The sequence below is a fragment of the Salmo salar genome, chromosome ssa01 (genome assembly GCF_905237065.1).
Source record: "Salmo salar chromosome ssa01, Ssal_v3.1, whole genome shotgun sequence".
Taxonomy (NCBI): Eukaryota; Metazoa; Chordata; class Actinopteri; order Salmoniformes; family Salmonidae; genus Salmo; species Salmo salar.
Window position 1 is genome coordinate 34,598,967 of NC_059442.1, and position 13,574 is coordinate 34,612,540.

Below are 13,574 nucleotides of genomic sequence, written 5' to 3' on the forward strand. Positions count from 1 at the left end.
TCACAGTAGTGAACATTTTAGCTGTTGTCACATTCTCAGAGCCATTACCATTTTTGGATATTCACATGATACCAGGAAATTCTGAAATGGAAAGATCTGTTATTTAGCCATAACCTCCAGTACATCTAGTTTGTTGTACAATTCATGTACCTTTACTTTGCAGCAACCGAACAGAGGCAGTATACAATTTCTGAAATGAAAACCTCCAGACCAGATCCATAGTGTGCTTTTATGCCCTGTGCAGAACATGCAGCTGCTGGCGGAGGCACGGTCGGTGCGCGCCTACAGGGATGAGGTGGATGCTCTGAGGGAGAAGGCAGCCAAGGTGGATAGACTGGACACAGAGCTGTCACGCTGCAAGGAGAGGCTACACGACGTCCACTTCTACAAGACACGAGTCGAGGTGAGACACACTGAGCATTGAATTTAAACTCACCAACATCAATTTTATGAAAGCTAGAATAAAATACAATACTGTACATTAACAACACATGTAAAAGGAAAATGCCTTTGTTTGCTCCACAGTTCATGCACCTTTGTTTGAAAGTGAGGTAGTGACAGCATTTATTTTTCTCATTATCAACACACATTCGCATATATAGCCTATCTCATCTGTCAAGACGGATTAATATTGGTTGTGCATATTAAGACCCATAATCCTTAGCAGCACGTCTTTCATGTCTCTGGGTCAAATCAGTTCCACTTCATTGAGTAGAACATTGACTAGAACCCCTGCTGTCTCTGTCACAGGGGAACAATGGTACCTCCTGATCAGCAGAGTTGAGTTTGTCCAGGAAGGGAGCTCCACAGCTGTTAGTGGCAGGCCTTTGAATCACTATTTCCTATTGTCTCCATCTCTGCCTCATTTATATTTCACACTGTCTCCTTACTGAGATAAAAAAAAATATATATATATATATACGCTACATTGCAGTCCGACTGAACGGAATTACAAATCACCTTGCTTCCCCAAATAACTACTCATTATGTGATCAAGATTAGAAAACCTGCACAGCGTCTCAGGCCAATCCCCTTCAACACGCTGTATATGTCCCTCTGTTTTAGGGCTGTCCCCCAACAAAAATAAAAATCTCCATCGACCAATCAATCGGTCGAAAATTGTAAACATGTATTTTCCATATATAGACACACCCTATGTGTTTTTAATAAAATCCACTATATCTACTGAACTTGTCTGATGCTTTAAGCATGCTGTTTGATTAAATCATTAAGACACACAAATGACTTGAGGGAGCCAGAGATAAAGATGGCCTAACTGGGGGAAAAAAAAAAAAACTGTTCCTGACTCTCTTCCTCCTACTGCTGCTGGCCTTCGCAAATTCTGCCATTAAGCTCCTAAAGTTGCTGGTAATAGGGTACATTAGCGGTCGGCAACCTTTTCAATTTGGAGTACCAATTTATTCTTACCATTTCTACCGATCTGCTTGTCAGTTATGATTTTCATATGCACAATTTTGTGTAACAGTATAATTTAATTTAAAATAGTCTCAATCATTGTCATGTGGTTAATCTAAATTATATCAACATTTAATTTATACAAATCTAAAAGCAGGTAGAAAATATCCTGATTAAAAATGAATATAAATCCTAGAAATCACATTGACTTCTGTGGCCTGTCTGCAATTAACTTTTATCAACTATCGACTGTGTCCGGCCCGAAGCTCGCGCTAGCAAACGTCCAACATTGTATCATATTCTGGGCCCTCAGTTTCCTGCGCAAGTGAGCTCAGGACAGACAGCTGTAGGCTATTTGTGCAAGGAATACGAAGTTTTACGTTTCCACTGGATCTGAGCATTACATTTTTCCCGTTCATGCCGAGTGGTTATCGATAGAGAGAGAACAGGAAAATGTTTAAAATACTTTGAGGAACTATTGTCATTCTCAATGGATAATAAAAATACTTTGTTTACTTGCTGTTTGAGGTGAAGAAAAAAATGCTTTTGAAAAACTCCACAAGCTCATTAGTTGTGGTGGGTTAAGACAATCAGAAATACTATCAGATCCCAAATGGGTACATTTATAGGCCTACATTTGCATCCAGGCCAAGTAGCCTATGCCTAATTTTATGCGTAATCAGGTGCCCGTCCTTACTCAACATTGACAGGAGGGCTCCAGACAAAAGACAATTAATAAATTGGAGAAACTCGTAAATGGAGTGAAATAAACCAAAACTTGTTTCTCACAAGTGTAGCATGCGTTGTGAGCGCTACAAACATGTCCGTGGTGATATAAGTAATGGGGAATTGATAGACACTAACAATCAAAGGGCAAACAATTCACACAATTAAGTTATGAAACCATGAATTCGCAGGAGAGCGTGCATTCTGGAGAGATACTGCAAGTGCCTTTTGCACCTTAGCCACACACCCCTTTTTCTTGGACCGTGGCATCTCCGCGACCTCAATGGATTAATCCACTGAGATGTCCGTGAATCAGACAGGTGTCTTGTGTGCCATTAAGGAAAAAAACATTTTAAAAAATGTAGATTTTTGCGATGCTCGCCCCCCCCAAAAAAAAAATCTTGGTCAACCAACAGCCTATCGACCAAACAATCGACCAGTCGACTAAATGGGGTCGTGGTGTGTGTGTGTGTGTGTGTGTGTTTCCAGGAGCTGAGAGAGGACAACGTGACTCTGATTGATACCAAAGCCATGCTGGAAGAGCAGCTGGGGGCAGCCAGGGGGCGCTGTGACAAACTACATGAGTTGGAGAAGGAGAACCTGCAGCTGCGCTCCAAACTGCATGACATAGAGATGGTAAGAAATGCAGTAGGGATTGGTCCATCTGTCTGTCCATCTGTGTGTGCTATATGTCAGTGTATGTTATATGTCAATGCAGTGTTCGTGTATACAGTGCATCTGGAAAGTATTCAGACCCCTTAACTTTTTCCACATTTTGTTATGTTACAGCCTTATTCTAAAATGTATTAAATTGTTTTTTTCTCTCATCAATCTACACACAATGCCCAATAATGACAAAGCAAAAACAGGTTCTTAGAAATTTCTGCAAATATATTTGGAGTTTCTCCCATTTTTCTCTACAGATCCTCTCAAGCTCTGTCAGGTTGGATGGAGAGCACAGCTGTTTTCAGGTCTCTCCAGAGATATTAGATCGAGTTCAAGTCCAGGCTCTGGCTGGGCCACTCAAGGATGTTCAGAGACTTGTCCCAAGCCTCTCCTGCATTGTCTTGGCTGTGTGCTTAGGGTCATCGTCCTGCTGGAAGGTGAACCTTCGCCCCAGTCTGAGGTCTTGAGTGCTCTGGAGCAGGTTTTCATCAAGGATCTCTCTGTACTTTGCTCTGTTCATCTTTCCCTCGATCCTAACTAGTCTCCCAGTCCCTGCCACTGATAAACATCCCCACCGCATGATGCTGCCACCATGCTTCACCGTAGGGATGGTGCCAGGTTTCCTCCAGACATGATGCTTGGCATTCAGGCCAAAGAGATCAGTCTTGGTTTCATCAGACCAGATAATCTTGTTTCTCATTGGCTGAAGTGTCCTTTAGGTGCCTTTTGGCAAACTCCAAGCGGGCTGTCATGTGCATTTTATTGAGGGGAGGCTTTCATCTGGCCACTCTACAATAAAGGTCTGATTGGTGGAGTGCTGAAGAGATGGTTGTCCTTCTGGAAGGTTCTTCCATCTCCATAGAGCAGCTCTGGAGCTCTCTGAGTGACCATCGGGTTCTTGGGCACCTCCCTGACCAAGGCCCTTCTCCCACGATTGCTCTGTTTGGTTGGACGGCCAGCTCTAGGAAGAGTCTTGGTGGTTCCAAACTTCTTCCATTTTTAAGAATGATGGAGGCCAATATGTTCTTGGGGACCTTCAATGCTGCAGACATTTTTTGGTACCCTTCCCCAGATCTGTGCCTCGACACAATCCTGTCTCGGAGCTCTACAGACAATTCCTTTGACCTCATTGCTTGGTTTTTTCTTTGACATGCAATATCAACTATGGGACCTATAATCAAGTTGTGGAAACATTTCAAGGAAGATCAATGGAAACAGGATGCACATGAGCTACATTTTGAGTCTCAATGCAAATAAATGTGATACAATTTCTAAACCTGTTTTTGCTTTGTTATTATGGGGTATTGTGTGTAGATTGACGAGGGGAACAAATTCATTGAATCCATTTTAGAATAAGGCTGTAACGTAACAAAATGTCGAAAAAATCAAGGGGTCTGAATAATTTCCAAATGCACTGTTAACTGTGTATATGTTGATGTGTGTGTGACTCACCCTGCTGTCCCTCTCAGGACCGGGACACAGATAAGAAACGCCTGGAGGAGTTGATAGAGGAGAACATGCTGCTGGAGATCTCTCAGAAACAGAGCATGAACGAGTCTACCCACCTTGGCTGGGAGCTGGAGCAGCTCGCTAAGAACAACGACAACAGCGACAGTAAAGGCGCACACACATGCATATTCACACACACACACACACACACACACACACACACACACACACACACACCACTAAACATGTGTAGGTTTTTTCCCAGCTACATCACTTTGAGTTGTGGTCTTGCACTGTTCAGTTCATAGGTTTGTTTTCCGGGGCCACCCGTACGTAACGTATGCACGCATGTAGTCACTGTAGGGTCTGCTAAATGGCACATATGTTATTCTGCTGACAGCCAACATGTATAAATCACCTTCCATTAGTGGCTGATGGAGATTTTGGCTGAAAAATGATGAACAAGTCAAGGATTCTCAGTGAATCCTGCCAGAGCTTGTGGCGCAACCTAAAATAAAAATTCAGTTCAGACACTATGCTGTTGATACTTGAAATGAATTGTATCATATTTTCAGTTTTATTAGAGGGTGAACATCACTGTAGATTTGCACGACAGGTCTTTGCATTGGTGTGTGTGTGTGTGTGTGTGTGTGTGTGTGTGTGTGTGTGAGGGGTTATATTTTGGCCTCTGTGTTGAAGTTAATATTTCACTCTGTATTGTCAGAAAGGTAATATATTAACTTAGCAGCTGGCTCAGCTGCTTCCCTCAGCCTCACATTTATCACAGTGCCTGGTCCTCTAACTGTCAACACATACAGACGTGCTCAAATTTGTTGCTACCCCTCCACAAAAAACGAAGAATGCACAATTTTCTCTGAAGTAACTTGAAACTGACAAAAGCAATTGGCATCCACCATTGTTTATTCCATATTTAATAGAAATCAGTCTTTGCTTTAGATTTTTTTATTCAACATAATATTGTAAATAATAAAACAAATGAAAATGGCATGGACAACAATTATGGGACCCTTAACCTAATATTTTGTTGCACAACCTTTAGAGGGAATCACTGCAATCAAACGTTTTCTGTAGCTCTCAATGATACTTCTGCACCTGTTAACAGGTAGTTTGGCCCACTCTTCCTGAGCAAACTGCTCCAGCTGTCTCAGGTTTGATGGGTGCCTTCTGCACCTGTTAACAGGTAGTTTGGCCCACTCTTCCTGAGCAAACTGCTCCAGCTGTCTCAGGTTTGATGGGTGCCTTCTGCACCTGTTAACAGGTTGTTTGGCCCACTCTTCCTGAGCAAACTGCTCCAGCTGTCTCAGGTTTGATGGGTGCCTTCTGCACTTGTTAACAGGTAGTTTGGCCCACTCTTCCTGAGCAAACTGCCCCAGCTGTCTCAGGTTTGATGGGTGCCTTCTGCACCTGTTAACAGGTAGTTTGGCCCACTCTTCCTGAGCAAACTGCCCCAGCTGTCTCAGGTTTGATGGGTGCCTTCTGCACTTGTTAACAGGTAGTTTGGCCCACTCTTCCTGAGCAAACTGCCCCAGCTGTCTCAGGTTTGATGGGTGCCTTCTGCACCTGTTAACAGGTAGTTTGGCCCACTCTTCCTGAGCAAACTGCTCCAGCTGTCTCAGGTTTGATGGGTGCCTTCTGCACCTGTTAACAGGTTGTTTGGCCCACTCTTCCTGAGCAAACTGCTCCAGCTGTCTCAGGTTTGATGGGTGCCTTCTCCAGACTGCAAGTTTCATCTCTTTCCATAGATGTTCGATAGGATTCAGATCAGGACTCATAGAAGGCCACTTCAGAATTGTCCAATGTTTTGTTCTTGGGTGCTTTTAGCTGTGTGTTTTGGGTCATTATCCTCGTCGTCATTATCCTGTTGGAGGACCCATGACCTGCGACTGAGACAGAGCTTTCTGACACTGGGCAGAACATTTCACTCCAGAATGCCTTGATAGTCTTGAGATTTCATTGTGCCCTGCACAGATTCAAGGCACCCTGTGTCAGGTGCAGCAAAGCAGCCTCAAAACATAACCGTGCCTTCTCCATGTTTCACTGTAGGTATGGTGTTCTTTTCTTTGAAAGCTTCATTTTTTTGTCTGTGAACATAGAGCTGATGTGACTGGCCAATAAACTCCAGTTTTGACTCATCTGTCTGAAGGACATTCTCCCAGAAGGACTGTGGCTTGTCAATGTGCATTTTAGCAAATTCCTTTCTGGCTTCTATGGTTTTTCTTTCAAAAGTGGAGTCCTCCTGGGTCTTCTTCCATGGAGCCCGCTTTCGCTCAAAAAGTGACAGATGGTGTGATCAGAAACTGACGTACCTTCACCTTGGAGTTCAGCTTGTATCTCTTTGGCTGTTATCCTTGGTTCTTTTTCTACCATTCTCATAATCCTTCTGTTCAATCTGGGGTTGATTTTCCTCTTGCGGCCGCGCCCAGGGAGGTTGGCTCCAGTTCCATGGACCTTAAACTTCTTAATAATATTTGCAACTGTTGTCATAGCAACATCAAGCTGCTTGGAGATGGTCTTGTTGTAGCCTTTACCTTTACCATGCTTGTCTATTATTTTCTTTCTGATCTCCTCAGACAAATCTCTCCTTTGCTTTCTCTGGTCCATGTTCAGTGTGGTGCACACAATGATACCAAACAGCACAGTGACTACTTTACTCCATTTAAATAGGCTGAATGACTGATTACAAGATTGGAGACGTGTCATACTAATTAAAGAAACAAATTAGGTTAAAATATCACTATAATCCAATTACATTTACATTTTAGTCATTTAGCAGACGCTCTTATCCAGAGCGACTTACAGTAGTGAATGCATACATTTCATACATTTTTTTTTTTTCTCCGTGCTGGTCCCCCGTGGGAATTGAACCCACAACCCTGGCGTTGCAAACACCATGCTCTACCAACTGAGCCACACGGAACCAATTATTTATTATCTTTTCTAAGGGGTACCAACAAATGTGTCCAGGCCATTTTAGAATCTCTTTGTAGAATAAGCAGTAATTCATTTCTTTTCACAGCTTCTATTCACAGGTTTATTCTATGACATACCAAAGGCATGCAAGTATACATGATAAAATAGCTTTTCATTTCATCACTTTTTTCGGGAGGAATGAAGCATTATTTCAATGAGCTGTAAGGGTACCAACAAATTTGAGCACGACTATGTATTATGTAAATCTACAGTGTCCTATAAATGTGGCTGACTCAAACTTTCCACACCGATTCAGTCAAAACGAAAAATATCCATTATGCAAGCAGCCAAAGCTGCTCTCTCAATCACTTCCACCCACTATTCTAAGTAAATAAAGACATACTTATGATCCCAGTCTTATACTGTACAGTACACAAATGCATTGGATTAATCAATCCACCCCCCCCCCCCGTGCAGCACGCAAATCGTTTGTGTTTGAGCTGAACGAGTCTGCATCGAGCCGTCTGCTGAAGCTGGAGAAAGAGAACCAGGGTCTGCAGACCACCATCCAGGAGCTCAGAGAGGCTTCCCTAAGTCTAGAGGAGGGCCAGCTACATACCTTGGAGCTGGAGAGTGAGAACCAGGGCCTCTGCAAGAAGGTACTGTACAGACACACTGATTTCCCATAGACACACGCATACTAGAGACAGACTCACAGACTTGCGTACATGCACGCTCAGCCACTCTGATGCACGTACGCACAGGGATGGGGGTCACACCTTGAATACAGAAAAGAAGCATGCAGAAGGTACTGTATGCGTGTCCCACATACTTTTATAGATTGACAGTCTGTGTGTTGTGGGATACTATTTGCTGGTCCCACATGTCCTATATAGTTGGTCTGCAGTATGCACTGCAGTATGTTTTGTGGTGCAGTTAAAGCATGCGGGTGGGAGCAGAGCAGCATGTACCGGATTAATGCAATATTTCTCTAGTTTTCGGCCCAGCACCGGTGTGGATGTTTTTTTTTATGTACAGTGCATTCAGAAAGTATTCAGACCCCTTGACTTTTTCCATATTTTGTCACGTTAGACTTATTTTCTAAAATGGATTCAATTGTTTTTTTCCCCCACTCAATCTACACACAATACCCCACATAATAACGAAGTGAAAAACGGGTTTTAAGAAATGTATAAAAATAATTAAACACGAAATATCACATTTACACAAGTATTCAGACCCTTTCACGTCCCTGACCAAGGCCCTTCTCCCACGATTGCTCATTTTGGCCGGGCGGCCAGCTCTAGGAAGAGTCTTGGTGGTTCCAAACTTCTTCCATTTAAGAATGATGGAGGCCACTGTGTTCTTGGGGATCGTCAATGCTGTAGATTGATTTTGGTACCCTTCCCCAGATCTGTGCCTCGAAACAATCCTGTCTCGGATCTCTAAGGACAATTGCTTTGACCTCATTGCTTGGTTTTTGCTCTGACATGCACTGTTAACTGTCGGACCTTACATAGACAAGTGTGTGCCTTTCCAAATCATGTCCAATCAATTGAATTTACCACAGGTGGACTCCAATCACGTTGTAGAAACATCTCAAGGATGATCAATGGAAACACGATACACCTGAGCTCAATTTCGAGTCTCATAGCAAATGGTCTGAACACCTTATTTATTTCTGTTTTTACTTTTATACATTTGCAAAAAAATCTATAAACCTGTTTTCGCTTTGTCATTATACGTTATTCTGTGTAGATTGAATATTTGTATTTAATCCATTTTAAAATAAGGCTGCAATGTAACATAATGTGGAAAAAGTTAAGGGGTCTGAATACTTTCCGAATACACTGTCTCTCACACACTTCTGACATTATGCTTTCATATTTATGACCTCTTTGCTGTGAATTTATGAATTTGTTCCATTTAGTGTTTGTGCTTTCGATCATGATTGTCATCCATTTTGTGTCTGCTGTTTCCTCCATTCCTTCCCTAGCTGGAGCGTCTGCAGACCCTGCTGGACCAGGAGAAGCAGACCACCCAGGACATGGAGGGTCTCGGGGAAGATCTGCTCAAAGACAAGCAGAAACTGGATAAGGCTCTGGAGACACTGCAGGCAGACAAGGACAGACAGGTACACACCACTTCTAACCTTACACATGCTAAATGCACCACTGATTGTGTGTGTGTGTGTCATCGATGGTCCCTCTTTTGTCACTGTTTTCCCACCTGACTGTGTTTGTGTGTTCTCCAGATCTCCGAGCTGGAGCAGGAGAAGGAGCACCTGAGCCAGGCGGTGAGCTCCCTGCGTCAGCGCGCCCAAGCCGACAGTGAGGCTCGGGTCAGGGAGGTGGAGACGGAGAACCGCGTCCTCCACCAGACCATCACAGACACCAGGTCCAAGCTGGCCCGGCTAGAGGCCCAGGGCAAGCAGTCGACTAAGGAGCTGGAGACGCTGAGGGAGAGGGGGGAGCGCTGTGAGGAGCTGGAGAGGGAGACTGCACATTTGGAGAGGAGCAAGGAGCAGCTTCAGAGGGAGGTGAGGGAGGTCCTTCTTGTGCTCACACTTGTTTTGCCATTTTTGCAGAGGTCTTTGAAGAATGTTTTACTTGCAGTGATTGTGGATTGCAATCAGTGTATTCAACTTAGGTAAAACAACCACATATCACAATGATTTCAACATGACTAAACTGTAAATGTAAACATAGGTGACGTCTCTGATGATCACGTGTGACCGGGCCGACGCCCTGGAGAGAGACAATGCCAGCCTGGAGCAGGACAACCGCAGGCTGAAGAAGCAGGCGGACACGGCCCAGAACATCAGTCTGCGCCTGACCACTCTGGAGAAGGACCACAGCCTCCTGGACCAGGAGAACCTGGAGCTCCGCCGCACTGTGGAATCTCTCCGGCCGGCCACCGTGCGCCTGGCCCAGCTCCAGCAGGAGAATGGGGAGCTAGAGCGGGAGAGGGAGGAGCTGGCCCGGTCTGTGGAGGAGCTGAGGTCCCAGGGGAAGAGGGCGGAGAGGCTGGAGATGAGCGTCAGCAGCCTGGGTCAGGAGAACCAGAGTCTCCAGCAGAGCCTGGACAACAGCTCCACCAAGATCCAGGGGCTGGAAAGGGAGCTGAGGCAGGCCGAGGCCGAGACAGGGGGGCTAAGAAGGGAGCTGGAGGAGGTGTGCCTGGTGGGGAAACGCCTGGAGGCAGTGGAGAAGGAGAAGAGGGGGCTGGAGCAAGAACTGGGCCAGTCAGAGAAGGTATGTCTGTGTGTTATGTGTAAACTGTAGTGTCCGTGTCTTAAGTACTCCTGATTTCAATTCAATTAAATTGCAGGAGAGGAAGCAGCTGGAGAAGGAGGCACGGAGGCTGTGGCAGCAGCTGGAGGTGAAGGAGGGGGTGCTGGAGGAGACTGCTCTGAGGCTGGCCTCCCTGGAGAAAGAGGGCATCACCAAGGAGAAAGAGCTGGAGAGGTTAAAGGAGGTGACTGGGAAGGTCAAAGAGCTGGAGAGGGAGAACAAGGAGCTGCAGAAACAGGCCACGATTGACAAGAGGACCCTGGTCACACTCCGAGAGGTATGTATGGGGAAGGTCTGAGGATAATATAGGCTACAGTAGATTGTAGAGAAGTACGTGTACTATGCAGTAGATACAGTGCCTTATTCTAAAATGGATTAAATATTTTTTTTCAGCAATCTGAAAAGAACCCATAATGACAAAGCGAAAACAGGTTTTAGAAACCTTTGCAAATGTATTAAAAAATAAAAACAGATACTGTTTCCATTGATCATCCTTGATGTTTCTACAACTTGATTGAAGTCCACCTGCAGTGAATTCAATTGATTGTACATGATTTAGAAAGGCACACACCTGTCTATATAAGGTCCCACAGTTGACAGTGCATGTCAGAGCAAAAACCAAGCCAAGAGGTTGACGGAATTGTCTGTAGAGCTCCGAGACAGGATTGTGTCTCGGCACAGATCTGGTAAGGGTACCAAAAAATTCTGCAGCATTGAATGTCCCCAAGAACACAGTGGCCTCCATCATTCTTAAATGGAAGAAGTCTGGAACCACCAAGACTCTTCCTAGAGCTGGCCAAACGGCGCAATCGTGGGAGAAGGGCCTTGGTCAGGGAGGTGACCAAGAACCCGATGGTCACTCTGACAGAGCTCCAGAGTTCCTCTGTGGAGATGGTAGAACCTTCCAGAAGGACAACCATCTCTGTAGCACTCCACCAATCAGGCCTTTATGGTAGAGTGGCCAGACGGAAGCCTCTCCTCAATAAAAGGCATATAACAGCCCGCTCGGAGTTTGCCAAAAGGCACCTAAAGACCCTCAGACCATGAGAAACAAGATGAATGCCAAGCGCCACGTCTGGAGGAATCCTGGCACCATCCCTACGGTGAAGCATAGTGGTGGCAGCATCATGCTGTGGGGATGTTTTTCGGCTGCAGGGACTAGGTGACCAGTCAGGATCGAGGCAAAGATCAACGGCGCAAAGTACATAGATCCTTGATGAAAACCTGCTCCAGAGCGTTCAGGACCTGACTGGGGTGAAGGTTCACCTTCCAACAGTACAACGACCCTAAAAACACAGCCAAGACAATGCAGGAGTGGCTTTGGGACATGTCTCTGAATGTCCTTGAGTGGCCCGGCCAGAGCCCCGACTTAAACCTGCTCGAACATCTCTGGAGAGACCTGAAAATAGCTGTGCAGCAACGCTCCCCATCCAACGTGATGGAGCTTGAGAGGATCTGCAGAGAAGAATGGGAGAAACTCCCCAAATACAAGTGTGCCAAGCTTGTAGCGTCATACCCAAGAAGACTTGAGGCTGTAATCGCTGCCAAAGGTGCTTCAACAGAGTAAAGGGTCTGAATACTTATGTAAATGTAATATTTCAGTTTTTTTATTTTATAAATTAGCAGAAATGTCTAAACCAGTTTTTGCTTTGTCATTATGGGGTACTGTGTGTAAATTGATGATGGAAAAAACCAATATAATCAATTTTAGAATAAGGCTGTAACGTAACGAAAGGTGGAAAAAGTCAAAGGGTCTACTGTATACTGAACACAAATCTAAACGCAACATGTAAAGTGTTTGTCCCATGTTTCATGAGCTGAAATAACAGATCCCAGAAATGGTCAATCTGCACAGAATGCTTATTTCTCTCAAATCTTGTTGACAAATCTTGTTTACATCCCTGTTAGTGATAATTTTTCCTTTGTCAAGATAATCCATCCACCTGACAGGTGTGGCAAATCAAGAAGCTGATTAAACAGCATAATCATTAGAGGTGCACTTACCCAGGGCAATAAAAGGCCACACTAAAATGTGCAGTTTTCACACAACACAATGCCACAGATGTCTGAAGTGATGAGGGAGCGTAAAATTGGCATGCTGACTGCAAGAATGTCCACCAAAGGTGGTTCCAGATAATTGAATGTTAATTTCTCTACTATAAGCCGCCTCCAATGTCGTTTTAGAAAATGTGGCAGTACATCCAACTGGCCTCGCATGAGGCAAATGGTGGTCACACCAGATACGGACTGGTTTTCTGATCCACACCCCTACCTTTTTTTGTAAGGTATCTGTGACCAACCGATGCATATCTATTTTCCAAGCCATGTGAAATCCATAGATTAGGGCCTAATGAATTAATTTCAACTGACTGAATTCCTTATATGAACTGTAACTCAGTAAAATCTTTGAAATTGTTAAATGTTGCGTTTTTATATTTTTTGTTCAGTGTAGATGTACCATACAGCACATGGAGTTCAAGTAGAAAAAGAAATGCAGGGTGCCGATGAATGGATAAAGATTTAGTTTTTTATATATAAATTATGGATCACACCATGAGAGATTAGTATTCTGTGCATACTCTGCTTATGTCAATGCGCCTCTAAAACTGCAGTAAGGGTTACAGTAGCCTGTCCGTATACTGAATGTGCAGCGTGTTTCAAGTGTGTCTCTAGATCTGCATTTCTGCTACAACTGCCTCTCTTAAACGGTTTGGTGGACAGCTCAGTGGAATCGGCGTTATATTGTGTGTTTGTTCTGTCCAGGACCTGGTGAATGAAAAGCTAAAGGTGCAGCAGCAATGGAACGAGTTGGAGACACTGAGCCACGAGCTGGAGAAGATCGGCCTGAACAGAGAGAAACTACTGCAGGAGGAGCACAGCTGTGAAGACAAGTAAGAGGCTTTACACTATCTCTACCAGCATGCGTCACACTAACTACATCTATACTGTACCAGCATGCCATCACACTACCAGTGTCTCAGACCCATGTCTCAGACTCTATACCCTACCCTCATAATACTGCAGGCATTTTTTTGTATTAAAAAAGGGAGTGTACAAATCTTTTGTAACAGGTATTTAGAGCATTTGTGTGTG

At 44.4% G+C, this 13,574-nt stretch overlaps 1 protein-coding gene across 2 annotated transcripts in view; it reads left to right on the forward strand.

Annotated features, from left to right (window-relative positions):
* The window catches only part of LOC106601343 (protein Daple), an 87,202-nt gene that overhangs the window by 50,421 nt on the left and 23,207 nt on the right, over positions 1-13,574 (forward strand). For both annotated transcript variants that reach the window (XR_006769652.1, XM_014193488.2), the window contains exons 10-18: positions 245-403; positions 2,632-2,778; positions 4,278-4,422; positions 7,666-7,847; positions 9,185-9,322; positions 9,443-9,727; positions 9,897-10,442; positions 10,519-10,758; positions 13,245-13,372. Coding sequence is in view for 1 of the 2 variants with exons in the window: in XM_014193488.2 (XP_014048963.2) it covers positions 245-403; positions 2,632-2,778; positions 4,278-4,422; positions 7,666-7,847; positions 9,185-9,322; positions 9,443-9,727; positions 9,897-10,442; positions 10,519-10,758; positions 13,245-13,372 (1,970 nt within the window). In the remaining variant the exon portion in view is untranslated. The remainder of the gene's footprint in view (positions 1-244; positions 404-2,631; positions 2,779-4,277; positions 4,423-7,665; positions 7,848-9,184; positions 9,323-9,442; positions 9,728-9,896; positions 10,443-10,518; positions 10,759-13,244; positions 13,373-13,574) is intronic.